Genomic DNA, 25,416 nt, shown 5'->3' with positions numbered 1-25,416 from the left:
TTCCAATTGAAGTCGAGGAAGACAAAATGTATGGTTCATGTCTTAGAGTTTCTTGTGTTTTGGGGTCTTAACCAATTCTTTACCCAAAGCCCAACTGCCCAAGTAAATATCAGCACCAAGTAAAGAGCCCAACTTCCATATCTTTTTTTGGGTTGAATCCAACTTCCATATCTGAACAGTGAACACCTTACTACTAGAAATTAGAAAAGGTTGGCTGCGACGTTTAGAAGGCTGGTAGGTAGTGATGGGATATGGACAGTTCAGATCTGGCGCTGGAGGAAAACATGTGACCCATACCATTTCGGTGGCGGGTCTTATTCGTCAGCGGCTCAGCGGCTCGGAAAAGAGTTGTGGATTTCGGTATTTTCTTGTTGGATTTTTGGTATTTTCTTGTTGAATTTTTAGTTTGGTGTTTACTTTTACTTTTTGTTTGTTTAAGATAATAAAAGTCTCTGGTCTTTTGATTGAGCTAAGGTGTGGTTTTAACTTTTAAGGCAGTGCCATAGTTATTGCGTTATTTTCGGGACTAATTATTTCTACTTTTTTGGTATAAACTAATCATTTCTTCTTTGATATATGCTATTATTGTCAATCAGTCAATATGATGACGAATGATGATTACACGTGGTGATTGTGGTCTAGCATATTTTGGACATGGTGCGGAATAGGGTATTAATTTTTTGCCTGTTGTTGTTTATATGTAGCCTATGAAAATAAGCGATCAACTTGATAAAAATGTGAGTCCATCCGGCTCAAGATATATCTATAATGGTGTTAATAGCACATGAGATTTGAAATGAATTGAAATGTTTAATTCTCACTTCCATTTTCATGTCTATAATTTGAAATTAGATAATTTATATTGGGACATACATATGATAAGTTAAATAGATGGCCACATCCGAAATCAAATTAAATATGACACAGTTCATGTCCGAGTCTTGGAGATGCTCCTGGTTGATATAGTTCATTTCAAATACCAAATTTAACAATTTCGATACAGTTGTTTATATCTTTTTTTTTTCCCTTCTAAATTGAGATTTGGAACTCACTCAAGCTAAAACGTTTAACCTCACATACATATTATTACCTGAAAAACAATACACGTGAGGTGGCATAGAATCAATACCTTCAAAACTAATATTACACTGATACCATAATAATCAGAGTTCTTCTTCATAATGTTATGATTTTAGTGTTTTCGTTATTTTAGAAATGAGTTCATTTATCTTTATTAATACTTTTATCGGTTTATTATAGTATATTCTTTAACTATTATCTAACTTCAATGTCTATGACCGTTGAATGATATCATTCTTATTTGACTAAAATCAATTGCCGTCATATGAGCACCAATGGCATGTTGCGGTTGTTATACGGTATACATATAACTTGAAGTACACAAAAAGTGAAAACGTTGCAGAAATGTCAATGTCGCTCAAGATCTCTCTTAGTCCCTTGTGTCGCGCAACGACATGTCGCTTTAAAGAACTAGCTTAAAGGAAAGGGGATCTGACACTACTGTATAAAAGGAAAGGGGATCTTCTCTAAGATTTACTTTAATAATGACATTTTGGGCTGGGCCTTGTAGAATGACTATCCATGGGCCAAAGTGAGACAAAGCACCTCTCAGTGACACCGACAGAGTGCACCAGATCTCACCTCGAGTCCACTCGTCTCCTTCTTTTTAAAATACTTTTTTGACACCTATAGTTTATTGTTATTACAATTTTACGCAACAGACAAATACGAAGCGAACCACAAATACCAACCAATAAGTAAAACAAACCCCCTCCAGATCTAGGCCTTCTTCTCCTTTCTCTCCATCTCTCTCACAGTCAGACTCGGAGGCCATGGAGTCTCTCCGATCCAAGCCGGACCGTTCACTCATCATGATCTCCGCCATCTTTCTACTGCTCATCCATGGCGCCAGTTCCTTCTACCTCCCCGGAGTCGCTCCCGAGGACTTCATCAAGGTCAGCTCTAAATCACTTCGAAATCTGTCTCTGATTCTTTTTCTTCTTCTGCAAATTCTGTATTTCTGTGCATGAAATGAGTGATCTGTGTGTTCGATTCTCGGATCTATTAGTTTTCGTCGAGAAAATGAACTGATTATGTAAGAGATTTTGTGAAATTGATATGAATTTATCGTCGTTTTTAGTTGTAGTTGACCTCTAGCTGAGTTCAAACCCCGAGACGTATTCGTTTTTTAATCCGTGTGCCATGTTCTTCAACTAGTCGTCAATTATGCTTCGGCTGTGCTTAAGTGTTAGTTTAATGCGTCAATTATGCAAATGATAAGAGTCATTTGATGCTGAAACTAGAGATCAGATCGATGTAGGTCATAGCTGGTAGAGATCCGCATGCATCGTAGATTACTTCAATGAGAAGCTTTACATTTGGTTCCACTGGATTTCAAGTGCTGCTTGTACAAATTTGAGTTACTTCTTTCAACTTAGATTGCGTATTTCTGGTCGTTTTACTTGGCTTGAACTATAAGACCAAAAGGACTTTGACTCAGGAGAAGGATCTCACAATGCTGTGATAACGCTTGATGTTTTGTATTAACCTCCCTTCACTTGGGCTTTTCGAATGCAGGGAGATGATTTGAAGGTGAAAGTGAACAAATTGACATCTACGAAGACTCAGCTTCCTTATTCGTATTACTCTCTCCCTTACTGTAAGCCCGAAAAAATTTTGGACAGTACGGAGAATCTTGGTGAAGTGCTTCGTGGTGATCGGATTGAGAACTCACCCTATGTGGTAAGTGAAATTTTATTTGTAACTCTAAAGCTGCTTGCTCTCCTAAGGTCTCTTAACTTATTTTTGAATCTGTGCAGTTTAAAATGCGGGAGCCACAGATGTGCAATATCGTCTGTCGGTTTACACCTGATGCCAAAACTGTAAAGCAGTTTAAAGAGAAGATAGATGATGAGTATCGAGTGAACATGTATGTGCTTTTCAGACATTTCATTATATAGAGTATATGTGATTGAATTTGCATATCGTAACAAAAACCCTTTTCCAATGATAGGATCCTTGATAATCTGCCTCTAGTGGTTCCCATTCAAAGGCCAGATCAGGAATCTCCTACCGTTTATCAGCTTGGCTTTCACGTTGGGCTTAAAGGCCATTATGCTGGGGTATATGAATATTTGTTGGCACCATTTTTTTAATCATTTAGTTATTTACTTCTGTTAAAAGAAAAAAGAAAAAAAGGATTTGTGGGTGATTTTTGTTATTCTGTATCTTATATCTTACTTTATGTTGTTTTGCTCAGAGCAAGGAAGAAAAATATTTTATCCACAACCACTTGGCATTTACTGTCAAGTTTCACAGAGATTTGCAAACTGAAACTGCAAGAATTGTGGGATTTGAGGTTAAGCCATTCAGGTAAGGTTTTTCTGGATCCTTCTATTTTACTAAATTATCCTTCTTGGCTTCTTGCTGAAGTTTCTTTCTGCAATGTCAATTGATGATATGTTTGTCTGACTGTTCAATCTCTACAGTGTTAAACATGAATATGAAGGGAAATGGAATGATGCGAATACTCGTTTAACTACCTGTGACCCCCATTCCAAACACACGGTTGTTAATTCTAACTCTCCTCAAGAAGTTGCAGAGAAACAAGAAATCATATTCACATACGATGTTGAATTCCAGGTGAGTTATTTAATTCAATACATAACTCGTATTAAACTGGTTGTTCTTTTAGCAACTTTTATTGGTGTACAGGAGCCTGTGTAGCTTGCATATGTAGTTTGAATGGACAATGCCTAAATTACCAAACATGAACTCCCTTTTCATCATTTCTTTCATATATTTATTTGCTTTTAAGTGTCCATTGTGATGTAAGTGGTGAGTGGACATCCGTTGTTACTTTTTTGTGCTGTCAATAATCTCCTTAATTTTTTCTTTTCATGTGTATTCTTTAGGAGAGTGATGTAAAGTGGGCTTCTAGATGGGATGCTTATCTGTTAATGAGTGATGACCAAATTCACTGGTTTTCAATTGTCAATTCGTTGATGATTGTCCTCTTTCTTTCCGGGATGGTAGCAATGATAATGCTAAGAACACTCTACCGTGACATCTCCAAGTATAATGAACTTGAGACCCAGGAAGAAGCGCAGGAAGAGACGGGATGGAAGCTTGTCCATGGGGATGTTTTCAGGGCTCCAAGCAATTCAGATTTGCTCTGTGTATATGTTGGAACTGGGGTTCAATTCTTCGGGATGATACTTGTGACAATGATCTTTGCTGTCCTTGGTTTCCTCTCCCCTTCCAACCGAGGTGGTCTTATGACGGCCATGCTTTTGCTTTATGTCTTCATGGGCCTTTTTGCTGGTTATGCCTCTGCTCGCTTATACAAAATGTTTAAAGGAACAGAATGGAAGAAAATTGCTTTCAGGACTGCAGTCTTGTTCCCAGCAGGCGTATCTGCCATTTTTATTGTCCTAAACACACTTATCTGGGGTCAGAAGTCATCTGGAGCTGTGCCATTCGGTACAATGTTTGCCCTGGTCTTTTTATGGTTCGGGATCTCAGTCCCACTTGTATTTGTTGGGGCCTATGTTGGGTTCAAGAAGCCAGCACTAGAGGATCCCGTTAAGACAAACAAAATCCCAAGGCAGATCCCAGAACAGGCTTGGTACATGAACCCAGTGTTCTCAATTCTAATAGGAGGAATCCTCCCATTCGGAGCAGTTTTCATTGAACTGTTCTTCATCCTGACCTCAATATGGTTGAACCAGTTCTACTACATCTTTGGTTTCCTCTTCTTGGTCTTCATCATCCTCATTGTCACTTGTGCTGAGATAACCATCGTGCTTTGCTACTTCCAGCTGTGCAGTGAGGATTACTTGTGGTGGTGGAGATCGTACCTCACATCAGGCTCATCAGCCCTGTACCTCTTCCTGTATGCTACTTTCTACTTCTTCACAAAGCTTGAAATCACAAAGCTGGTCTCTGGGATGTTATACTTCGGATACATGCTTATTGCTTCGTACGCATTCTTTGTGGTGACTGGTACCATTGGGTTCTATGCATGCTTTTGGTTCACGAGACTCATCTACTCATCTGTGAAAATTGACTGAATAGATGCGCGATTGGGGGTTTTTGAAGCTGCTCTCTCCTGGAAGGTGCAACACATATGTTACTAGTGTAAGAATTTGAAATTAACTTTGGATTGTGCTTTCAAATGTATCCTATTATTGCTCAATTTTGAACCATGACAAAGCCGTCAAGGCCATAATTCTGTTAGAGTATATTTCTATTGTTTATTTTTCGAGAATTCATCTCGGTTGTTGGGTACCTCGTACCTTGTTGATTCATATTTCTGTATTTGATGGTGGGTTTTCAAGGTAGCGGCAGAAATGTTGTTGTCCTCTTTTCTTTTTAGGTAGGATATGGTTATGTCCTGTGAATAATTGAATGAGAACAAGGAGGCAAGTTTCTCTTTAATAAGAAACTGTCACTCTGCAATGGTTTGTCATCTAGCATTCTAGCATCTTTGTTGAAGGAAAGAAGCAACTACTTGTTAAATTACTGCTAACATGCACAACCTCTTTAAAAACATCAAAGAGCAAAGCCGAATATTATTGTGATCTGCACGAAACTAGTCCGCAGATATCAAGAAAATTACAACTATGACAGGATTATTAGTGCTCAATGGACAGCGCTACTACTAGTTCCCTTCCGGCCTGGCGTGGGCACTGTGTCACCCGGCCTGGGTTTTGTGTCCTCAGGGTCGGCGATATTGGTGGAAACCCTGGCAACATCTCGTGCAGAGGCTTCGGGTTTTTTCATGGCGTAGAGGGTGAAGTAGCCTATGGTGGTGCAGATGAGGAAGCCACCGAGGAGCATCCCTGTGGGGCTAATAGGAAGGTTGCGCCTCTGGTGAAGAACACCCCCAGGGTTATGGCCAGGTGGCCTTTTTGATCCCTCCACTCCTGCCCTTTTCACTTCCTCTGGACTCATTTTGTGAGTGTCTGCCGTTTTCCTCCACTCTTCATTCCCGGCTGCCATCTCTCTCTCTCTCTCTCTCTCTCTCTCGTTTGTTACTTGTGTTTATGATATGCGAGTGATTGATGCAGTTTAGCAGTGTGCAAATTCACCCCTCCGTCTCGGTCTCTCTTCTTTTACATGTTACAAGGCACCAACTCAAGGTTGGGGCAGTTGACACGTAGTGGGTTCGTGTAAGTAGGATTCACAATTTTGTCAGAGACAGGTGGTGTGCATGCAGAAGCGGTACCGACCCGGTGTCCCAACCCGAGCTCGGGTTGAACTGAGAACCTGGGCCGCATTTGTTTTGGGCCATAAGTTTAAACTGAATTTCCAGATGGCGGGCATGCACGTACTGTGCTCGACTTTTGATGCTCTTGTGACCGTTGAATGGGAACCAGCCGTTTCTGCTTGGTCATAATTTATCTTTTTTTTTCCCGTTGGATTTGGCCTTTTCCCCAAGCCCATAACGGCTAGTTGTCTTCCTACCTGTATAAATTCCTTACAGACGGACACAACTGGACCACAATCCTCAAGGTCAAGCCGTTCCTCACTCTCTATAGCTCTCTAAAGCTCTAATATTTCAATTTCTCTCTCTCTCAAATCAAAAACACTCTCCGTTTATCAATCAATGGCTGGGTTTTCATCAATAGCTGCTGCTTCTGTGCTTGTCGTGTTTCTCGTCATGTTGAGCTTTTCAGAAGCCAGAGAGTTTTTGGTGGGAGGCAAAGCAGACGCATGGGCAGTCCCTTCCTCTGAATCCCAATCTCTCAACAAATGGGCCGAAAGCAAACGGTTCAACACCGGCGACATTCTCGGTAATCTTTTATTTTCCATTTTCAAATCCAGTAATTAGTTAACAAAGCTTTCAATTCCATCCCCCATCTGAAAAACTAATTAACTTGTTTTTCCCTTGATTCAGTGTGGAAGTATGACAGTGCAAAAGACTCAGTCTTGCATGTGACCAAGGAAGACTATGTTAACTGCAACATGTCAAGCCCAATCAAGCAGTACAAGGATGGTGAGACCAAGATTGTGCTTGACAAACCAGGACCCTTCTATTTCATTAGCGGAACCAAGGACCACTGTGAAAAGGGACAGAAGCTCGTCGTTGTCGTTATGTCTCCCAGAAACAGGGCCTCTACCATCTCTCCAGCACCTTCTCCCGCGGTCGAGATCGACGGTCCTGCCGTTGCTCCGGCTCCGACTAGCACTGCTTCGCCTTTCAAGGCCGCTGGTGTCCTTGTTGTGGCGGCACTAATGGGGTTTTCGGCAGCTCTCCTCATCTGAGTGAGGTTTTAGTGAGCATTGGGTTGGGCTTTTTTGATCTGGGCTTCTTTGGGTTTGGTGATTTATTATTTTATTCTTTATTGGGGGTATATCAGTGGAGGTTTCATCTTATCTTAGATGATGTTATATGTAATTCCATCTCCTTTTATCATAATATATATTAATTTCTATATCGAACTCTTTCTAAATTTACTCAATTCTAATTCTGTTGTTACTTGTTACAAAACAACTAAAGATTCTCTACTGGACTTCCACGTCTCTGGACTCTGGAAGAGATGGAAGAACATGCAATTTAGGTCTTGAATCAATTTTATACACAAGCTTTAACTATTCATTTTCCTGCTAAAAAAATAATATATAGGTCTCGAATTACTTGGCAATCCGATTTAGCCTGAAGGCTAGAAAATTACTCAATTCTCCTCTCCTTATGGATGAGGAAATTAATATTGTGATAATTGTAATTGAAATAGCTGATGTTGTTCACAGAATCCAAAAGGCAGTTCGAAGCAATGAAATTCAGCCTCAATGAAAATTGTGAGTATTACATGAATAAATAAACCATCTTTTTCCTTGAATTCCCAACTCAGAGACTACAAAAACGACTAACAAATGGACCATTATACAAATGCCACATGTTCACTTGATATCACTTCAGTTCGCCAAGGCCTGGTGGCATTCCTAAACTCTGAGCAAGGTTACTCATTCTCTCCTTCATGGCCTGAACAGATGAAAACAAACACAATCAGTTAAAAGAAGTGAGCTATTTCTTAGTCCCCCAAAAATGTGTAAGAGATAACAGTTCTTCTCACCACGACACTCTTCTGGTGTGCGTCTTTGTATGCTTCAGTAACCAAAAGAGAGACTTTCTGCATTACACAGATAAAGAGGAAAAGTTAAAACTTACAACTACGATCAATAGAAACTCTCTCCCTCAATCTTCTCCCTCGCACATGGAAAAACTATGAATCTTGACAAAAATGTGTACACTGGCAAATGGGTTAAATATAATCTTTACTTACTTCGGCTCCTAGTTCCATAGCAGCCTCGGTTATCTCTGTGCGTACTGGCTGCTGGTTACCAGAAAGCGTTACCTAGGGACAAAAATTACTGAATTATATACACAGGGAAACCAGACACAAGAGTATATATGCAATTGGACAGTCAACGGGAAGACTGGAAGTCCCATGTAACTACAGATAAAACAAAATGTACTGATTGAAAGAGGTTTAAAACCTTTTGAGGGAACTTACAAGTTAAACTACCATTGAGAATTTGAGATACAAGCAAACAAGCAAACTTGGATGCCCAAATTGTACATATAAAAGACAACTGCCCTCTAGCAAGAGTATGACATACCTTTATTATCTCACCTTCACAGTAACCATCAAACTCGGCCCTGTAAAACAGAAGATGAAAAAGATTAGTAACACTGAAAGGAATATGAAGTAATATGAGTATCACATTACTGGGTAGAATATATAAAACATACGCAGCAAGCTCTTTCTGCACACGCACTGCTTCAACTTGTACTACATTTTGGGCTTTCTTAACTGTTTCATACAGATTTTGCATATTACCGAATATTCCAGCCTGTATCAAAGTGGAAGGTCACCGTTAACATATGAGTACCTGAACTTAAAAAATTTAAATCAAGGGTTCTATTCTTTTCAATCCCTGAATAGCTTCAGGCTGGCTAACACAGTACTTAGGAGACTGTAGCAGAAAATACCAGGCTAACCAAAATTTTCTTACCTTGTGGACAAATTCATTAGTTTCTGAACATGACACGTGTTCCATTAACCAAGTGTGGCCATTGCCACCAAAGGAAATTATAATCTACCTCAAGCTCCCAATGCCACCATTGATTCAGATAAACGTTACTTTCAGCCTAGCTACCCCATAAGTATACAAAAATTATAGTTAATATGTACAACTAGACCACCAACGCCTCGTAACCCATTGCCTTTATTTAGATCTCCTCGTCCACCAAATGATGCAAGATATAGTTGACAGATATCTGGCAACCACATGTTGGGCGAATTAAAAGTGGATATTGCCATATGCTAAAACCTGGTCGACCTAGAACTGCTAAAGATATGGTACTTAGCTCCTTAACATACGGGTCCCAACTTAGCAGGTTAAGTTGGAGGAAGCATACATACTCTTAATTCAGTGACCTCCGATGATGCATAAAGAATCGGCAAATCCCCTCTCATTCTAATAGAAAATGTATTTGACTAGATATGGGCAGGGTATCTTCCTAGAACTGAACAGAGAAATGCATGAAAGGAAGCAATCAAAGGACAAGAAGTATCAAAGATGATGAGATGCAGCAAAAATGGAAAAGCAATAGTAAAAGAGGGAGGGAGGACCTTATCATCACCCTTTTCATTGTTATCCTTTTTCCCTCCAAATAAGCCATAAACACGGGATGATCGGGCCGTCCTCGCAGTCTTAATACCAGGCCAGGATACTATTGGACTGCCTGGATATGAGCTCACTTCACCTGAAAGGTGCAGCAGAGTAGAGTAAGCAAGCTTGAGCCCACCCCACAGGGGAAAGGGGAAACATTGCCCAAAATGGGGCATCAAATTATGAATACCCAATTACAATAATGGTCAAACCATAACAAGTGGCTTCTTGTTCTTATTCCCAAAGTGTGTGCATAAAATTAGTAAGTAAAGAAACCCAATTTCAGTTCCTATCTTGTTCAAATGAAGCCATAGATGCTAAACAAGATTCAATTCAAGGCCCTTTACGCGCAGAAAGGGAAGCAGAACCCAAAAGGGAAAGAGAGCTTACGGAAAGAGTGATGGTCGGTGAGTCGGTGAAAGCTGGAAAGGCGCGAGGAGGATAAAGCACTGGTCGAAGCCATCGAGAGAGTGGAGGAGGAGGAGGAGGAGGGTTCGGTTCGGTTCAATTCGGAGGATAGATAATAATAATAGAGTTGTGAGTGAAATAGGGAAGGAAAACTTACAGACGAAAAAGCAAATAAACAAACAACACTCGCTGTCTTGGTTTGGATTAGATAGATAGATCTTTGTACTTTGCAGTTAGCACACAATATGTCTTGGCATTTTCTTTTGTGAAAATATCTGATTTTTTTCTTTCTTTTCTATATTTTTTTATCATTTATCACTGATTTTAATCGTTCAATTTATATAAGTCGGTGGGCTGTTGATGACCCTATTAGTAACACCAGCATTACAAAGTTAATAGGCTAAAGTTTGAATTCCAAAACCGCTTTGATCAACCAAGTACTCAACTCCGAATTATATATAACCGATTGAAGAAAATCAAATGAACTCTGGATCCGTGTCTAGTTGGGTTTGGGGTAAAGACCACCAAATTGTTTGGCTGCCACAAATTTACTTGCGTTAAGGATATCTGTTAAACTCGAAATCATCACCATTTAGTTATCATCACATTGTTGGCAAGCATGAGTGCATGACTACGATTTTCCCTGCCTAAACATTACCATTCATGAAGTACCTTCAAAGCCATGAATCTATGCCTTGGAAGATATAACCAAATAAAGATGCTAATTCATTCCTCTTGTAGATAAGAAAATGTTTCCACTAACAACATGCTTAAAAATACAAATACAACAAATAAACGAAATGCCTAATAAAGATGCTAGCTAATACATTCCTCAGGTAAATTATGAAAATTTTTCTACTAACAAAATCCGTAAAAGTATGAAAACTTGTACTGCCACCAAACCGAAAAGCTCCAAAGAGAGGGCAGACATAATGAACACCAGTGAATTTGGTCTCAGCAAATCCTGTCAAAGTAGAATAAGAAAGAAAATAGTCAAAAGAGTAGTGTTCATTTATAAACTTTGGAAGCATTCTTATCCAATGTTTTAACCTGAATGAAGGGGCACATAATATTAGCAGACGGAAAGAAATACTAAAGATAAAGCAAGTAAAGAACTCATCTGAAGAGCTATGTCTTATCAAGATCATTTTTTTTTTTAATGACTCGGTGAGTTATTATAAGTAGGAGCCACATTTGTACCTAGCATGTACAGTATAAAGGCAAAGAAATAAGTGCTCAGGATATTTCTGTCTATGGATATGACATTGATAACCAAATTAAGGTCCTAACTGAACAATAGATTTGTGTTTCGTAGAGTGTCTAAGTTTCCTCACAAGATTCAAGTAACAAATTTTTTTTCTTGGTAATAAGATTCAAGTAACTTTGCACCATGCATTTCCATATCGGCATCAAATTCTTCATTTCACATTGGTAATAATGGTAACTAGTACTCCTCCCAAATGTAAGGGATTACCAACATCAGAAGGATATAACTACACTCATTAGCAACTCAACCATCAACTCTGGCATGCTGAATTACATGTAATTTTGCGTTCCAATTTTAACTCAAAAATGCACACACACACTTTTACCCAAGTAGCACAACCAGCAAAGCCATACTATTATAGGCCAACAATAGAATGGGCACCTAACGACTAGTGTTTTTAAGACTCCAGTATTAGAAACTAGACTAAGACAATGAACAACCAAATAACGGAGGTAATAATGTGAATGAAGAGTGAAACAAACACTATACCAGCAAAAAATGAGGAAATCAGTCCAAATTCAGCTTATCTGTGTCTGAGAACTCAGCCCTTAGAGGTCCCTTAAGACCACCATTGTCATCACCAAGAAGCTCACGAGCAGCTTTCTCTAGGAAATCCTTGGCAGCAGATTGAACTGATTGTCTGTTAGGTGATTCATACTTCCTCTTCTTTTGAACATTCCTTTCCAGATGCTTCATCTTTTTCCCCTCTGCTTTACTAATATCTCTCATACCCTGCCTCTGATCTGAACACAAATGAAGAAGTTTTGCGTTAAAGAGAGATCGAGTTGTTAAAAGCGATGATCGTGAGATGAAAAGGCAAATGAGCAGCTAGCTACCTTGGGTGAGGTCTGGCAGAGAATGCTCGATGAAACGGGTTGCTGCCTGATAATTTAAAGTGGTGGATGGTCGCAACGGTGCTTGAACAAAACCAATGTGTCAATTGTAAGACCATAGCCAAATGCTGAAAACAATTTGAAATGTGACAGCAAATTAGACAAGAGGGTATGCATACCTTTGCTCAGATCTATGAAACGCTGTAGCTTCTCCTGATACAATTTTAACCTCTCCTACACACACAAAAAAAAAAAAAAAAAAAAAAATGTCACAAAAAAGATGAAAGATTGAAGCAAAGTATGAAAGAGAGAGCGCGCAGCCCAATGAATCATACAAGCTCGGTGTTGACGCGGTGGTCGTCATCGTATACTCCACTGCACCTCAACCTGACTGGAAAACAAACAAACGAAAATCAAAGTGTTTTTTTTGAGTATATATGGAAAAATCAAATGAAAAATTGAGTAAAAGAAAGAGATATACGGGTGAATAGAGTGGTAGTGAGATTGGAGAGCAAGAGAAGTGAGTGGGCACGCTGAAGAGGCGGCAATTGGGCGAGGACTTGGGGGTCAGAACAGAGAGACAAGAATTGGGGCAACTCGGCTCCTACTTGTTCTACATGTCCCATGCTTCTCTTTACTGACTCCATCACTGAATCTGGTATCACCGTGGAGCTGCTGCCTCCCTCCTCCATTCTCTACAACTCACCCAATGCGCTTCAGAGACCCCTCTAGGGCTTTTCCTCTTTGTTTTCGCCAATTAGGGTTAAATGACAGTTTTACCAAGTAAATATCTTTTGCACCCAAAATAGAAAATACAGTAAAAAAGAGTCATCTTTTATATTTGGAGCCAAGCAAACCCACCCCCATATCCATTACCAGGCCTTGAGCGAGCGATAGAGAGCGCGAGAGTGTACCCGCTCAATCAATCAAGCAAGCAAGCAAGCAAGGAGCCTTGAGCGATTGAGAGGGAGGGTACCCAATCAATCAATCTAGCAAGCAAGTAAGTGAGTCATTCAACCACAAAAATGCACATGATATTTGTCATCCTTTAAGCCACTATTCTCTCTGTTTGTGTGTCTATGGCATTATTGATACTCTGCTCTTCAACTATGTGCTGCTGTAGTACTACTTATACTGACACCACCACTAGTAGTAGGATATTTGCTATAAGCACCCACACTCCTCCTTCTGTTCTACATCCACCAAAATTAAAGGCTTGGCCTTGTGGTTCGCTGCTCAACTTGACCAGCAAGAGGAACAAAAGGTTGGGTTTCTGTGGCTTTGTGATCAAAAGGCCGCAGCAGGAGGTGGTGGTGGTGGTGAAGAAGAAAAAGCCCAAAACTTCAGTGTCTTCTGAGGAGGTTGTGAGGGTTCTCAAGTCCATTTCAGACCCGACTTCTGCCTTTTCATTCTTTAAGTCCATTGCTGAGTTGCCTAGTGTGATTCACACCACTGAAACTTGCAATTACATGCTTCAACTCTTGGGTGTTCATAGGAGGGTGGATGATATGGCTTTTGTGTTTGATTTGATGCAAAAGCATATCATAAACAGGACTGTAGACACTTACCTCATTATATTTAAGGGTCTTAATATAAGAGGTGGGATTCGAGCAGCCCCGTATGCTCTTGGAAGGTTGCGGAAAAATGGGTTTATCTTGAACGCATATTCGTACAATGGCTTGATCTATATGCTTATCCAGTCTGGCTATTGTAGGGAGGCTCTGGAGGTATACCAAAGGGTGGTGTCAGAGGGACTTAAGCCGAGCCTCAAGACTTACTCAGCACTTATGGTGGCATTGGGAAAGAGAAGGGATGTTCAAACTGTTATGGGCTTACTAAAAGAGATGGAAACTTTGGGGCTCAGGCCTAATGTTTATACTTTCACTATATGCATTAGAGTACTCGGGAGAGCCGGGAAAATTGATGAGGCGTATGAAATTTTCAAGAGAATGGATGATGAGGGATGTGGCCCCGACGTTATCACTTATACTGTCCTCATTGATGCTCTTTGTAATGCAGGTAAACTTGATAATGCCAAGAAGTTGTTTGCAAATATGAAAGCAAGTGGTCATAAGCCGGACCAAGTAACCTACATTACGCTGCTGGACAAGTTTAGTGATAGTAAAGACTTGGACACTGTAAAAGAATTCTGGAGTGAAATGAAAGCTGATGGTTATGCTCCTGATGTGGTTACTTTCACTATACTGGTTGATTCTTTATGCAAAGCTGGAAATGTAGATGAGGCATTCAATATGTTGGATATCATGAGGAAAGAAGGGGTCTCACCAAATCTTCATACCTACAACACGTTAATTTGTGGACTTCTGCGGTTATGGAGGTTGGATGAGGCATTGGAACTCTTCAACAGTATGGATTCTCTTGGTGTTGCACCTACTGCTTACACATACATCCTTTTCATTGACTATTATGGAAAGTCTGGTGACTCGGGAAAAGCTATTGAGGCATTTGAGAGGATGAAAACTCGAGGCATTGTTCCTAATATTGTTGCTTGTAATGCCTCCTTGTATGGTCTTGCTGAGGAGGGTAGACTTCAAGATGCAAAACATATTTATGATGAGCTTATATACAGTGGGCTTTCTCCGGATTCAGTAACTTATAACATGATGATGAAGTGCTATAGTAAGGTGGGGCAAATAGATGAAGCCATCAAGTTACTCTCAGAGATGGAAAGAAATGGGTGTGAGGCTGATGTCATCATAGTTAATTCGTTGATTGACATGCTTTACAAGGCTGGCCGAGTAGATGAGGCATGGCAAATGTTTTACAGAATGAAGGAAATGAAGCTCACTCCAACAGTTGTGACCTACAATACATTACTGGCTGCATTAGGGAAAGAGGGTCAAGTCAGAAAAGCTATTGAAATGTTTGAGAATATGACTGAACAAGGGTGTCCTCCAAATGCAATAACTTTCAACACACTCCTGAATTGCCTTTGCAAGAATGATGAGGTCAATTTGGCCTTGAAAATGCTTTGCAAAATGACCGTGATGAATTGCTGTCCTGATGTTTTGACCTATAACACTATAATTTATGGCTTAATCAGAGAAAACAGAATTGATTATGCATTCTGGTTCTTCCATCAGATGAAGAAACGCCTATTTCCTGATCATATAACATTGTGCACCCTCCTTCCGGGTGTAGTAAAGGATGGGCGCATTGAGGATGCTCTCAAAGTTGCTGAGGACTTCGCATATCAGGTTGGGGTTCAAGCAGACAGGCCTTTTTGGGAAGATTTGATTGGAGGGGTTGTGATTCAAGCTGAAGTAGACCGAGCCATTTTATTTGCTGAAAGGTTGATTTCTGAGAGGATTTGCCTAGATGATTCTGTTCTGATACCTCTACTTCGATTTTTGTGTACACGTAGGAAAACTCTTGATGCTCAGAATTTGTTTGCAAAGTTTACTGGAACTCTTGGAGTTAAGCCAACACTAGAAGCATATAACTGTTTGATCGAATGGCTTCTTAAAGACCATTTCACTGAACAAGCTTGGGATCTATTCAAGGAGATGAAAATTGCTGGCTGTGCCCCTGATGTATTCACCTACAATTTGTTACTTGATGCTCATGGGAAGTCTGGGAACATCACTGAACTCTTTGAATTGTATGATGAGATGATTTGCAGGGGATACAAGCCTAACACCATAACGCACAATATAGTTATCTCCAGTCTTGTGAAATCTGATAGCCTAGACAGGGCTATAGATCTATATTATGATCTTGTAAGTGGTGATTTTTCTCCTTCTCCTTGTACATACGGCCCTCTCATAGATGGACTTTTCAAGTCGGGAAGACTAGAGGAAGCAATGCATTTCTTTGAGGAGATGGCAGAATATGGATGTAAGCCTAATTGTGCGATCTTCAATATTCTTATAAATGGTTTTTCGAAAACAGGTGATGTGGAAACTGCTTGCGAGTTGTTTAAAAGGATGATTAAAGAAGGAATAAGACCAGACCTAAAGTCGTACACCATTCTTGTGGATTGCTACTGCCAGGCTGGAAGAGTGGATGATGCTTTGCACTATTTTGAGGAGTTAAGACGAAGTGGCCTTGATCCTGATTCAGTTTCCTACAACCTTATGATTAATGGACTTGGAAGATCACGGAGGATGGAGGAAGCTCTCGCTCTTTATGATGAAATGCGGACTAGAAGAATTACTCCTGATATTTTCACCTACAATTCATTAATACTCAATCTTGGACTTGTTGGAATGGTGGAGCAAGCAGGAAGGATTTATAAAGAGCTACAACTTACTGGTCTTGAACCTGATGTGTTTACTTACAATGCTCTCATTCGGCTGCATAGCACTTCTGGAAATCCAGATGATGCTTATGCAGTCTACAAGAACATGATGGTTGGCGGCTGCAGTCCCAATGTAGGAACATATGCACAGCTTCCCAATCAAACTTGACTCACAGGAGATACGCATAAGCCACAAGTTTTGCACATCAATGAATCTCTGAATCTAATGTATATGGAGTGATATGCTCTTCCTAAACAACTGAATTGGTGCTTCAGGGTTTTTCTCTGAACACAATTCCACGGCGTTTACCTCACTCACATTCGATGATTTCGGTGATGATCGAGTGCACACAAGTCCACTTTTTTGGTGTTGATTTTGTCATCTGAGCTTGGATGTGCATCTACAAGGAATATCATGTATGGAAGTCTTCCAATTCAGTTTTGATGTACTCCTGTATATGGTGCAACTGCAAAGGTTTCTGTTGTTATATAGTGTATATGCTGTACCTATAGTTTTATAACTCTGGCGCTACCTGCTCTGTTAAATACTGGTTCCATCAACATTACATACTTACAGTACCGTAGATGGATACATTCTGATATTTACTGTCATGCTGCGATTGTTTTTGTGAAAGGTTAATTGAAAAGTAATGAGATGGATTTTTAACTTCGGTCTGAATGTGAAGTGGACTGTGTGTGTCCTGAATCAATCTTTCAAAATGTGATACTTTGTTATGTATGCTAAAGCTATTTGGTGGAGGAGTTAGAAGAAGGAAGGTTATCATCCAAGTCCCCCCCCTTACCCATACATAATAGACACCAGAGCATGACATGAGATGCACTTGCTGCATGAAAGTCTATGGACACTACAGAAGTCTCATAACGACCTCACTACATATAAAATCTCAGGTGTTCAAAGCCACATCATGCTAAGGGAAATTATGCTAGACAAAAGAAGCTCATAGTACTTCACTGCATTCAAGATCAGGAATAATAGAACAGTCGCCACAATTAAAACTGAAAACAAACATTCTTCAATCTTGCTTTGGAAGGAATGTTGGAAGGATACAGCAAGTAAAAGGAGACTGTATTATCTGTAGCAAAGCCTATGAGATTGTTCCAATTCGCACAAATCTCTGTATTTTCTCCATTATCTAACATAAAAGTAATTTAAACATTCAAAGCAACCTCATCTTGCACCTCAATTTTTCTCTTTCCAACTCGTTTGTCATTGATTAACCAAGTTTTAGACTTCTTCTCTACTCTTATGGGCTCCCAAACAAGTTCTTCTCCTTCTTTGTGCACCACATGGGAGTGTTTACTTGGAACAGCTTCACTGGCATCATTGTTCCTCTTCCTTGAAAACTTTATAGATTTTGTGTTGGAAGTTTCATGCTGGACAACTTTTGGTTCGGTTTCTGCAGATTTTAGCTTCTGCAAATGCCTCAGCCTTCTTCCCAGAAATCTGAAGCACAGAACACAGAAATCTAAAACATTAGTTACAAACTTCTGTCAGTTTCCTACATTCGGACAGATAAATATTGTACAAATATCATACCCAATTTCAGCCAAAAGGATGTCTCTCTTCTGCTTTGCAGCTTGCAATTTCTTCTTCTTAGTCACAACCTCCTATTAAAAAGATACAAAGAACCATTCACATATTCATACCATAAAAAAAAAAAAAAATCCCAAAACTCGCAAATTACTTGCGCTTCTTCAAACTAACGTCCACTTGATTGCTGCCAAAAAATGTATGCAAAATTAAAAATATAGTCTTCCTTTTTATGTCCCAAGGTATTTGATTTTAGATACACAATTGGGTTATTCAGAATCCAGAAAGTAGGACAATCCCTCACTTAATACAACCAAGTCTTATATTGAGGTCAGTTTTCAAAATTCAGAATGCTATACCTTGTGTTTTCTCGAAGGCTAACTATCTAGGAGGTTGAAACTTGAAACATGTCAATGAAAGAAAGCTACTAGGATGATAACAGGCTTGCGATAAGTCTTGAAAATACTAAAAACATCATGATTAGACACCTTAACCAAAAACCCAATACGAAAAGTCAAATGAAAAAAAAACAAACAAACAAACCTTTTGGAGGTCAAGGTGATCTTGCAGAAGAGTTTGATGTCTCAATTGAAGCTTAGCTTGGTCGTCAACAACAGAGGTGTTCTTAGAATTAACAGCCACCCTTTTCATTACGAAAACCAATCGGAAAATTCCGGGAGCGACGACCTTAGGTTATGTAGCGTAGAAATCTGAATCCAATTAGGATATGTGAATACGATTTGATATAAGAGTAGAGAAGGAGCCTAAAAGGAAAGAAGGAATAATGGGGAGAGACTGGAAGAGGGAACGTGAGAAGGCGAAAAGGCCCATGAAGGAAGGTCGGAGATAAGAGTAGAAGCAACGAGTGATGAAGATGAAGCGAAGAATCCATACATAGAACACAAGGGCAGATGTGGGAAATAATAATAATGTTATGGTTGGTCTTGGCAATTGAGCATGATAGTTCTCTTTTGTTTTTCTCTCCTGCTGAGCTGAGATGAACTGGGCCATTTTAGATCCTTCTCCTTCGCTTCGACCTTTGTCTTTAATAAAAGTACCAAAATACCCTGTCTAGAATTTCAGACCCGAGTTTCTAGCCTCTCTCGATTTCGGACATTTGCTCAGTCGCTCACTAATGCTCTGCTTGCAAGAAAAAATTGGGAGCTAGAATTGTTCAACTAATCACTAACTGAAGGCAACGGCAATGGGATTTAGATTAAACAGCTTCTCAATGAAAAAAGTATCATTCATGTCCTTGTCCAGAACACTTGGTTCTACTCGCTATTTATTATCTGTACATGCATACTATACCAGTTGTATCTCAAGCATAAACAGCAACATTCACCAGCATAAAAACGAAATGTTACTAATTGCTGATCCATTAATCTTCATGCTAAATCATCTACAATTACAAATCTGAGAACCAATCTGAAAACAGTGAAATATGCAGTCTTGGCTCTCCTGATTTTGGAACGCATTAGCTGTCCGCTAATTTGATTCACTTTCACTTGGATTTGCATCCGTTCCAGGTCCTCCTTCTTCGGTTGTTGAGGATTCCTGCTGCTTGCCCGCAGATTCAACTGGCACAATGGGCTTCTTGAATTGCACCAAGATCATGGTCATGTTATCGCATCCCTCCCCACCAGCAGTCGATGGTGCCAAACATTTGTCAAGGACTCTTTCAACCACCACAGACAGTTTGCTTTCCTGCATGATTTCCAATCATACGTGTGTCACAGACAAGGCAATATATTAAGCCACAAAAACATATGCCATTATAGCCTGGGATCACTTCATTTCCATTCCAAAAGTGATGTGATCGATTTGAAAACCAAAAGGTGGGAAAAAAGGAATGATTATGCCCTCACCGAGCTTAGCTGTTCATGCACAAAATCTACCAGTTGCTGGCTTGACATGCAATCCCTGTAAGATATTAACAAAAGCAACAATCACTGACTTTAGATTCTGACAAGCATCCATAACACAATTTATTAGTATGAAGTATTAAAAGGAGAACTGTGTGAGCTGAAGCTTAAGTCACATTCAGGTATGGTGGTAAACTAGTAGGTCCTAGGTTCAAATTTCATCTTTTGCAAGTGAAGCATAAATTACTATTCATCAACCTTCTACCCTCAACTTCTACATAGAGAACATTGAAGTCAACTTCTTCAAGATTAGCAAATAAATAAATAGATAGATAAAAGAAGAACACATACCAGATACCATCACATGCTAAGACCATAAACTCATCATCATCACAAAGTTCAACCTAATTACAAATATAAGAAAATAGATTAGTATGGAATAAAATAAAGCCAATAACTCTGTAAATTTTCATTTTGACAAGAAAACAGGAACTATAACACAATTATGAATCAAGATATCCCCAACCACCATTTCATCGAACCCACAATATTTATTTTCTTTTAGCAAAATAATAATAATCTGGTCAGAATTGTTTGTTCTGCAATGTAAAACATACAGTATTTATATCAGGACTGGCAGTGACAATTTGCTTTTCCGCTGGCAAGAATTTATTCTGCTTGAATTCCATGTCACCTGAAATATATTCAGAACTATTGTAAGGATGGGGACTGCTCAAGCCTCCCTTTAGCTCCTTCCACATATATGGACATGCAGTATAAGATGTTCAAAAGGTATGAGTTTGCACACCAAGTGCACATTTCATACAACTAGCCAACAAGAAGCGAGTGTGAATCTTTTCACTTGCTGAATCTCAAAAGATATGTAATGCCTTTTGGTGACAATCTAATAAACATTTAAGAAAAGCTAGTATACTATGAATTAATGCGCAGAAAGTAGAATGACACCTATAGCTCTTGCAAGATTCAAACTGCCATTGACTCGTCCTGCATGGATAAAACCACCAGCTTTTAAAATCCTTTCCTTCTCAAGCTCAAGTTCAGGTTTGTGATCTCTGGACAGGTTATATGCCTGAAAAAGATGAGTCAGATCAAAAACCATATGTAGAGTTTGTTGAGAATCAAGAATGTAGAATATTCTCAGTTGTAGACATGTTTAAAATTTTAAACACCCTTGGTAAAGTCAACTATGCCAGTCATGTACAACTATATGAAAAGTAAAAACCCTTTCTATTGTTTAAGCAATCAACAGAACAATCATGCAAAAGAACACCGGAAACTGATAAATTACCTGACCCTTCCTAGATATCACACAACGAGAATCACCAGCATTTGCAACAAGAAGTTGGTTGTTTCTAATAATTGCAACACAAGCTGTGCTCCCAGAAGTTGGACCACTGAAATCAGAGTGAGGCCCCTGAAAAGAATAACAGAGTTTATATTATGGAATGCATTGACACCATCATACGAAACCTACAGGTATGAGGAATTGAAAATAGGAGTGGAATTGAAAGATTGGGACATAAGGACGGAAAACAGAAGAGACAGAAAGGAGCACGTTTCTCCCTTGTTTGATTGGCAAGGAGGGAAAAGAACTGGGCTTGTTTGATATAAATAGAGTAAACATAAATAATGTAAAAGCAGCATTTATTAGACCGATGTGTATTATTATTAAGGAAAAGAGCTGTCTGCATTGTCATGGGCCCATTCTTTCCTTCCTCCAATCTCCCAATTTTAGGAAGATTAAGAAATATAACAGTGGACGGGGAAAGGTTTGTATTTTTGTGTGTTTCCCATAATTCATCCTTGAACTTGGGCACAGTGAATTTCACCCCAGTGAAAAGTTCAGATGTGTGTGGAGATTCTTTCCTTCCTCCAATCTTCCACTCTTGGGAAGATTAAGAAATGAAACAGTGGACCAGGAAAGGTTTGTATTTTTGTGTGTTTGCCCATACTCTTGACATGGCGCTGAATTTAGCAGGGAAAAGATTATAACTGAGCATACAATTTTCATTGTACTGAATGATTAAATGCTGAACTACCAAAGGAGTCCTAGTATTCATATTACTATACAATAAACCCAGATAAAGCAGAAAAGTAAATCATAATCCTCTCCAGATAAGACATATTAACTCCAATCAAGTTAATGGTTCTTGCACCTACCTCCTCAAAAGCCCAATCATCAGCTTGATCATTACCCTCACTGCTCCTCGGAGACCAGATTAACCCTTCTATCATGCCAGTAAATTTGTTTATCTTATCTCCCAGAACAGCTAACTCTCTCCAACCCCTTTGTCCACGCATCATTTCATCCATTCTGCACAAACCAAAGGACCAACATCCTATACGTTAAAAAAAGAAAACAAAGATTCATAACAAGACCATAACTTCAGAGGTAGATACCAAGACTTTGTTTTATTTTTCAATTAAAATTATTTCCAGTTTGATATCTCTATCTCAAGTATGTGTGACCTCATAAACAATCAATGATGAAAAAGGGATAGACTCACGCAGCCTATTTTTAGCTTAAAGCTAGCCATCTGAAAGCAGCATCTACTTAAGTAAGACAATGCAGTCAAATCCTTCTTCAGCAGCATGACACAAATTTGAGACTCGGTTAAAAGTTTAAAAATATACTACTTGAAATCTGTAGCGTCTGATTAATATATCAAAACTTTAAGATGACAGTCATAAACTCTTCTACTCATAGCATGCATTTCCTCAGGATTCAAGCAAAGACAAAATAAGCTTACTAAGCAAATAAGCTGAGAAATTGGAAGGACCATCATTAACATGGCATGGAAGTAAAATTGTACAACATATTAAATGATAAAGATTATTATAAAGTAGCAACCATTACAGAAGGCTCTAGAATCTTCTCGATTGCTGGTTTAAGTACTGATGCGTCCTTTTACAATAAGCAGCAGTTTTATATTTGTACTTGTCCCCTCCACTCAGGTAATGATACAAGGCAACTGAATATAGCATTAAAGGTGTAACCTGAAAAAAGCTTTTTGAACAGAAGTTCCTATGTCTCCAGCTGAATATGCTTCATTCTTGAGCATTTGTCGGTGAAGATATTTGGCACAGAATTTAGCAACTACCTTTCCTGTAGAATTATTGGTCTCGGGTGAGTAACAAATCTAAAATAAATCTTTACAAACTGCATATGAAGGTCCAAATTGTCCAACCACAGACAGAAGGCATTCATTCTTTTGTAACACAGACAGAACTGACAAGAAATATGGTAATCAAATTCACCCCATCTCAAACAAATTGTAATAAAAAGAACGAACTAACTCCTTCACCATTCAAATCAACCATTTCTATAGCTTATAACAACTTCTGAAGTACAATATAAGTATTGACTGACGACAGGACTGCATTATAAAGATTGGTATGCATGCTTAATGTGCAGATAATTGTTTAGTCCAGCTACAAACCTAGAATTATTAATCTCACACAAGAGGAAGAGAAAGCAAAATCTGTTGATTAAAAGTTTTACATATAAAGAAGTACCACCAGAGCTTATAATATGCTTCCATATAAGAATATGACCAATGACTGCAGGGAGAGGAAGGGGGGGTAAATCCAACAAAGGTATATGAACTAATCTTCTAGAACAGATAGTGATAAATGAAATTACTGATTCTTACCTCCATGGCCATCATAAACACCAAAGAACGAGGTGGATGCATCTAGATCGGGATATGCTGCATGCTAACCAAATGGTAACAAACCAGGCATACAAAGTTAGTAACAATATGATTGCTAACAAACGAAAAAGAAAAATAATAAATAAAGGCAACTTTCTTCAAAGTATGAAGAAACCAGAAAATTTGTTAGTCTCCATCATTTTTGTAACAAAGTCGAGCAAGAAAACACTTGGGTAGACCACATTGTAAACAAAGAAGTTGTAGTAACAGAAAAGTTTGATATACTAACAGCATCCTCCATAGTTGCACGCCATCCTTGCATGGACGATAGACCATATCTGACACAGCCATTCTCTCCATCTTCAGAGAACTTGTCAGTTTTGGGAGTGCTGAGATATATACCCATATTCCAATCTAAAATCAAACATTCAAACAAAAACTCGGTCAGCAACAACATAATTCCCACAGTTTCTACAAGCAGGAAAGGAGGTTGGGCCAGAAAACATATCAGGACTATCAGAAAAGTCAAATTAATTATTACTCTTTTAAGTCAAGAGTAAACAAAGCCAGGGGTTACAGGAGTCGGATCGATTTGATCACGCTCACAGCAATAACTCAGTTCAGTAAAAAATTCATGATCCAGACCAAACAAGAGTAGATCAGCAACTCGTTACTAGTTAAATTTCAAAAGTAAATCACGCAAGAATTAACAATCATCATCGCAAGCATATAGTTTACATTCGTTTGAGGAAAGAACTGAAAGATCCAGATGCTAATTTGTAAGATAAATCGAGAAATGAAGCAACAAGAAGTCGTGGAGTACAAATTACATGATATGAGAGTCGAGGCCGCAGAGAAGAGCTCAAGATCGAAATCGGAGACAAGGAAACCAGAGCTATTCAGCAGTTCAATTCAGACTCAGAGAATGATGATGACTTTTGGAACAGGAAGACTGTTTGTCAGCCAAAGCGTAGACTAGGAAATCGAGAAACCTGATCAATATTTCCAATTTGGCAATTTCCTTCTTTCTTTCAGAGAAATAATAGCGAAGCCTCATCCACACTAAGTCTGTCGTCTACCCTAATTTCCTTTTTTTTTTTTTTTCTCTAGCTAATTTTATTTTATTTTATTTTTTGGGTACACTATCCTCCTCCGACAACTCTCTCAAATTTCAATCTTGATGCCTAACTCAAATGAACCGTTGCTTTGTTGCATATTTCCCATATTATATTATGGTGGTTGTTGATGAGAATCGATTGATGATGTCACGATTAATTATTAAACATATTGTGTCGTGATATTTACGTAAATTTGTCGTTTGAATATTAGTGAGATGATATAATGTGACATGTAATATTGATATAATTTATTTTCGTCTTTTTGTCTCTGCAAATAATATGATTAGATTTAGTGCTTATTTTCATAATTGAAAAAGAAAAATACCATATTTGGGAAGTTGGTTGCTGCAGTTGGCTGCTTTTGAGCCCAAGTCAAGACATAAAAAGGCGGATGAGTGATGACCTTGTTAAATTCGTTATCCATCAAATATATACACCCACCGGAATATGCAACAGTTGCATGTGAAACTGATGATGATCACCCACAATTCACAATTGGAAAGAACTTCAATTTCATTTCATTTACCAAATTACATAACAGGATGGATCTCCTGCAGTACGTTTCAGGCATCGTCTGTTTTAGGTGATATATATAAGAGATGGGATCAGTTTGGTTGGTATCATATCAATGTCAAAGTTGCCAAACCATCGAGCTCAAATAACAACTGTTTTTCTCTTCTCAGCAACTGGAGGCCGGCTAGAGGCTAATGCTTATTTTCAACATAAATTAACTTGA

The 25,416-nt window shown here is 38.9% G+C and overlaps 8 protein-coding genes across 9 annotated transcripts; 3 read left to right on the top strand and 5 right to left on the bottom strand.

The window, feature by feature from the left end:
• The first annotated feature begins 1,759 nt into the window (after nucleotides 1-1,759).
• Nucleotides 1,760-5,330, top strand: LOC133735841 (transmembrane 9 superfamily member 8). The gene is made up of 7 exons (XM_062163269.1): nucleotides 1,760-1,976; nucleotides 2,599-2,763; nucleotides 2,841-2,950; nucleotides 3,035-3,143; nucleotides 3,281-3,393; nucleotides 3,510-3,663; nucleotides 3,936-5,330. Exons 1-7 carry the CDS (start codon nucleotides 1,854-1,856, stop codon nucleotides 5,091-5,093), a joined length of 1,932 nt encoding a protein of 643 aa, XP_062019253.1. The 5' UTR covers nucleotides 1,760-1,853; the 3' UTR covers nucleotides 5,094-5,330.
• LOC133735843 (uncharacterized) lies at nucleotides 5,063-6,407 on the bottom strand. The gene has a single exon (XM_062163271.1). It carries the CDS (start codon nucleotides 6,022-6,024, stop codon nucleotides 5,665-5,667), a length of 360 nt encoding a protein of 119 aa, XP_062019255.1. The 5' UTR covers nucleotides 6,025-6,407; the 3' UTR covers nucleotides 5,063-5,664.
• A 121-nt stretch (nucleotides 6,408-6,528) lies between these two features.
• Nucleotides 6,529-7,462, top strand: LOC133735842 (early nodulin-like protein 14). The gene is made up of 2 exons (XM_062163270.1): nucleotides 6,529-6,818; nucleotides 6,923-7,462. Exons 1-2 carry the CDS (start codon nucleotides 6,632-6,634, stop codon nucleotides 7,288-7,290), a joined length of 555 nt encoding a protein of 184 aa, XP_062019254.1. The 5' UTR covers nucleotides 6,529-6,631; the 3' UTR covers nucleotides 7,291-7,462.
• Nucleotides 7,463-7,850: 388 nt separating this feature from the next.
• On the bottom strand, nucleotides 7,851-10,295 carry LOC133738694 (nucleoid-associated protein At4g30620, chloroplastic-like). Its single transcript, XM_062166275.1, has 7 exons — nucleotides 10,093-10,295; nucleotides 9,663-9,796; nucleotides 8,780-8,880; nucleotides 8,647-8,686; nucleotides 8,310-8,381; nucleotides 8,100-8,156; nucleotides 7,851-8,008 (listed from the first exon to the last, which is right to left on the bottom strand). The coding sequence occupies exons 1-7, from the start codon at nucleotides 10,163-10,165 to the stop codon at nucleotides 7,937-7,939; spliced, it is 549 nt and encodes a 182-aa protein (XP_062022259.1). The 5' UTR covers nucleotides 10,166-10,295; the 3' UTR covers nucleotides 7,851-7,936.
• Nucleotides 10,296-10,815: 520 nt separating this feature from the next.
• LOC133738592 (uncharacterized) lies at nucleotides 10,816-12,985 on the bottom strand. Its single transcript, XM_062166165.1, has 6 exons — nucleotides 12,692-12,985; nucleotides 12,546-12,601; nucleotides 12,390-12,444; nucleotides 12,214-12,294; nucleotides 11,867-12,120; nucleotides 10,816-11,074 (listed from the first exon to the last, which is right to left on the bottom strand). The coding sequence occupies exons 1-5, from the start codon at nucleotides 12,900-12,902 to the stop codon at nucleotides 11,885-11,887; spliced, it is 639 nt and encodes a 212-aa protein (XP_062022149.1). The 5' UTR covers nucleotides 12,903-12,985; the 3' UTR covers nucleotides 10,816-11,074; nucleotides 11,867-11,884.
• Nucleotides 12,986-13,075: 90 nt separating this feature from the next.
• Nucleotides 13,076-17,051, top strand: LOC133738590 (pentatricopeptide repeat-containing protein At4g31850, chloroplastic). The gene has a single exon (XM_062166161.1). The coding sequence runs from the start codon at nucleotides 13,290-13,292 to the stop codon at nucleotides 16,638-16,640; it is 3,351 nt and encodes a 1,116-aa protein (XP_062022145.1). The 5' UTR covers nucleotides 13,076-13,289; the 3' UTR covers nucleotides 16,641-17,051.
• A 411-nt stretch (nucleotides 17,052-17,462) lies between these two features.
• LOC133738593 (uncharacterized) lies at nucleotides 17,463-19,019 on the bottom strand. Its single transcript, XM_062166166.1, has 3 exons — nucleotides 18,567-19,019; nucleotides 18,030-18,100; nucleotides 17,463-17,936 (listed from the first exon to the last, which is right to left on the bottom strand). The coding sequence occupies exons 1-3, from the start codon at nucleotides 18,672-18,674 to the stop codon at nucleotides 17,642-17,644; spliced, it is 474 nt and encodes a 157-aa protein (XP_062022150.1). The 5' UTR covers nucleotides 18,675-19,019; the 3' UTR covers nucleotides 17,463-17,641.
• Nucleotides 19,020-19,213: 194 nt separating this feature from the next.
• On the bottom strand, nucleotides 19,214-24,698 carry LOC133738591 (probable protein phosphatase 2C 60). Of its 2 annotated transcripts, none has more exons than XM_062166164.1 (11): nucleotides 24,386-24,698; nucleotides 23,852-23,976; nucleotides 23,563-23,626; nucleotides 22,907-23,015; nucleotides 22,070-22,223; nucleotides 21,198-21,323; nucleotides 20,855-20,978; nucleotides 20,506-20,582; nucleotides 20,240-20,292; nucleotides 19,892-19,946; nucleotides 19,214-19,730 (listed from the first exon to the last, which is right to left on the bottom strand). In XM_062166164.1, exons 2-11 carry the CDS (start codon nucleotides 23,966-23,968, stop codon nucleotides 19,512-19,514), a joined length of 1,098 nt encoding a protein of 365 aa, XP_062022148.1. In that variant the 5' UTR covers nucleotides 23,969-23,976; nucleotides 24,386-24,698; the 3' UTR covers nucleotides 19,214-19,511. The 2 variants fall into 2 exon arrangements, with proteins under 2 accessions (XP_062022148.1, XP_062022146.1); XM_062166162.1 differs by having other exon boundaries at nucleotides 24,393-24,694.
• Between the last annotated feature and the right edge of the window lie 718 nt (nucleotides 24,699-25,416).

Source organism: Rosa rugosa, chromosome 3 (assembly GCF_958449725.1).
Source record: "Rosa rugosa chromosome 3, drRosRugo1.1, whole genome shotgun sequence".
In the NCBI taxonomy this organism is placed as follows: Eukaryota; Viridiplantae; Streptophyta; class Magnoliopsida; order Rosales; family Rosaceae; genus Rosa; species Rosa rugosa.
Note: the sequence above shows the minus strand (reverse complement) of the source record. Positions and strands in the feature narration are given on the sequence as shown.

Excerpts from the sequence above, each read along its gene's own strand:
- LOC133735841 (XM_062163269.1), top strand. The coding sequence starts at position 1,854 with ATGGAGTCTCTCCGATCCAAGCCGGACCGTTCACTCATCATGATCTCC. Across the intron at positions 2,764-2,840 it reads TTGAGAACTCACCCTATGTG|TTTAAAATGCGGGAGCCACA; the intron begins GTAAGTGAAATT and ends GAATCTGTGCAG. Across the intron at positions 3,394-3,509 it reads TTTGAGGTTAAGCCATTCAG|TGTTAAACATGAATATGAAG; the intron begins GTAAGGTTTTTC and ends CAATCTCTACAG.
- LOC133735843 (XM_062163271.1), bottom strand. The coding sequence starts at position 6,024 with ATGGCAGCCGGGAATGAAGAGTGGAGGAAAACGGCAGACACTCACAAA.
- LOC133735842 (XM_062163270.1), top strand. The coding sequence starts at position 6,632 with ATGGCTGGGTTTTCATCAATAGCTGCTGCTTCTGTGCTTGTCGTGTTT. Across the intron at positions 6,819-6,922 it reads CAACACCGGCGACATTCTCG|TGTGGAAGTATGACAGTGCA; the intron begins GTAATCTTTTAT and ends CCCTTGATTCAG.
- LOC133738694 (XM_062166275.1), bottom strand. The coding sequence starts at position 10,165 with ATGGCTTCGACCAGTGCTTTATCCTCCTCGCGCCTTTCCAGCTTTCAC. Across the intron at positions 8,881-9,662 it reads ATGAAAAGGGTGATGATAAG|GCTGGAATATTCGGTAATAT; the intron begins GTCCTCCCTCCC and ends ACTTTGATACAG. Across the intron at positions 8,687-8,779 it reads GTGCAGAAAGAGCTTGCTGC|GGCCGAGTTTGATGGTTACT; the intron begins GTATGTTTTATA and ends TCTGTTTTACAG.
- LOC133738592 (XM_062166165.1), bottom strand. The coding sequence starts at position 12,902 with ATGGAGGAGGGAGGCAGCAGCTCCACGGTGATACCAGATTCAGTGATG. Across the intron at positions 12,445-12,545 it reads ACCGCGTCAACACCGAGCTT|GAGAGGTTAAAATTGTATCA; the intron begins GTATGATTCATT and ends TTGTGTGTGTAG. Across the intron at positions 12,121-12,213 it reads TCTGCCAGACCTCACCCAAG|ATCAGAGGCAGGGTATGAGA; the intron begins GTAGCTAGCTGC and ends ATTTGTGTTCAG.
- LOC133738590 (XM_062166161.1), top strand. The coding sequence starts at position 13,290 with ATGGCATTATTGATACTCTGCTCTTCAACTATGTGCTGCTGTAGTACT.
- LOC133738593 (XM_062166166.1), bottom strand. The coding sequence starts at position 18,674 with ATGAAAAGGGTGGCTGTTAATTCTAAGAACACCTCTGTTGTTGACGAC. Across the intron at positions 18,101-18,566 it reads ATCACCTTGACCTCCAAAAG|GAGGTTGTGACTAAGAAGAA; the intron begins GTTTGTTTGTTT and ends TCTTTTTAATAG. Across the intron at positions 17,937-18,029 it reads ATCCTTTTGGCTGAAATTGG|ATTTCTGGGAAGAAGGCTGA; the intron begins GTATGATATTTG and ends TCTGTGCTTCAG.
- LOC133738591 (XM_062166164.1), bottom strand. The coding sequence starts at position 23,968 with ATGGGTATATATCTCAGCACTCCCAAAACTGACAAGTTCTCTGAAGAT. Across the intron at positions 20,979-21,197 it reads TGATATCTAGGAAGGGTCAG|GCATATAACCTGTCCAGAGA; the intron begins GTAATTTATCAG and ends CATCTTTTTCAG. Across the intron at positions 19,947-20,239 it reads TTAGCATGTGATGGTATCTG|GGATTGCATGTCAAGCCAGC; the intron begins GTATGTGTTCTT and ends AATATCTTACAG.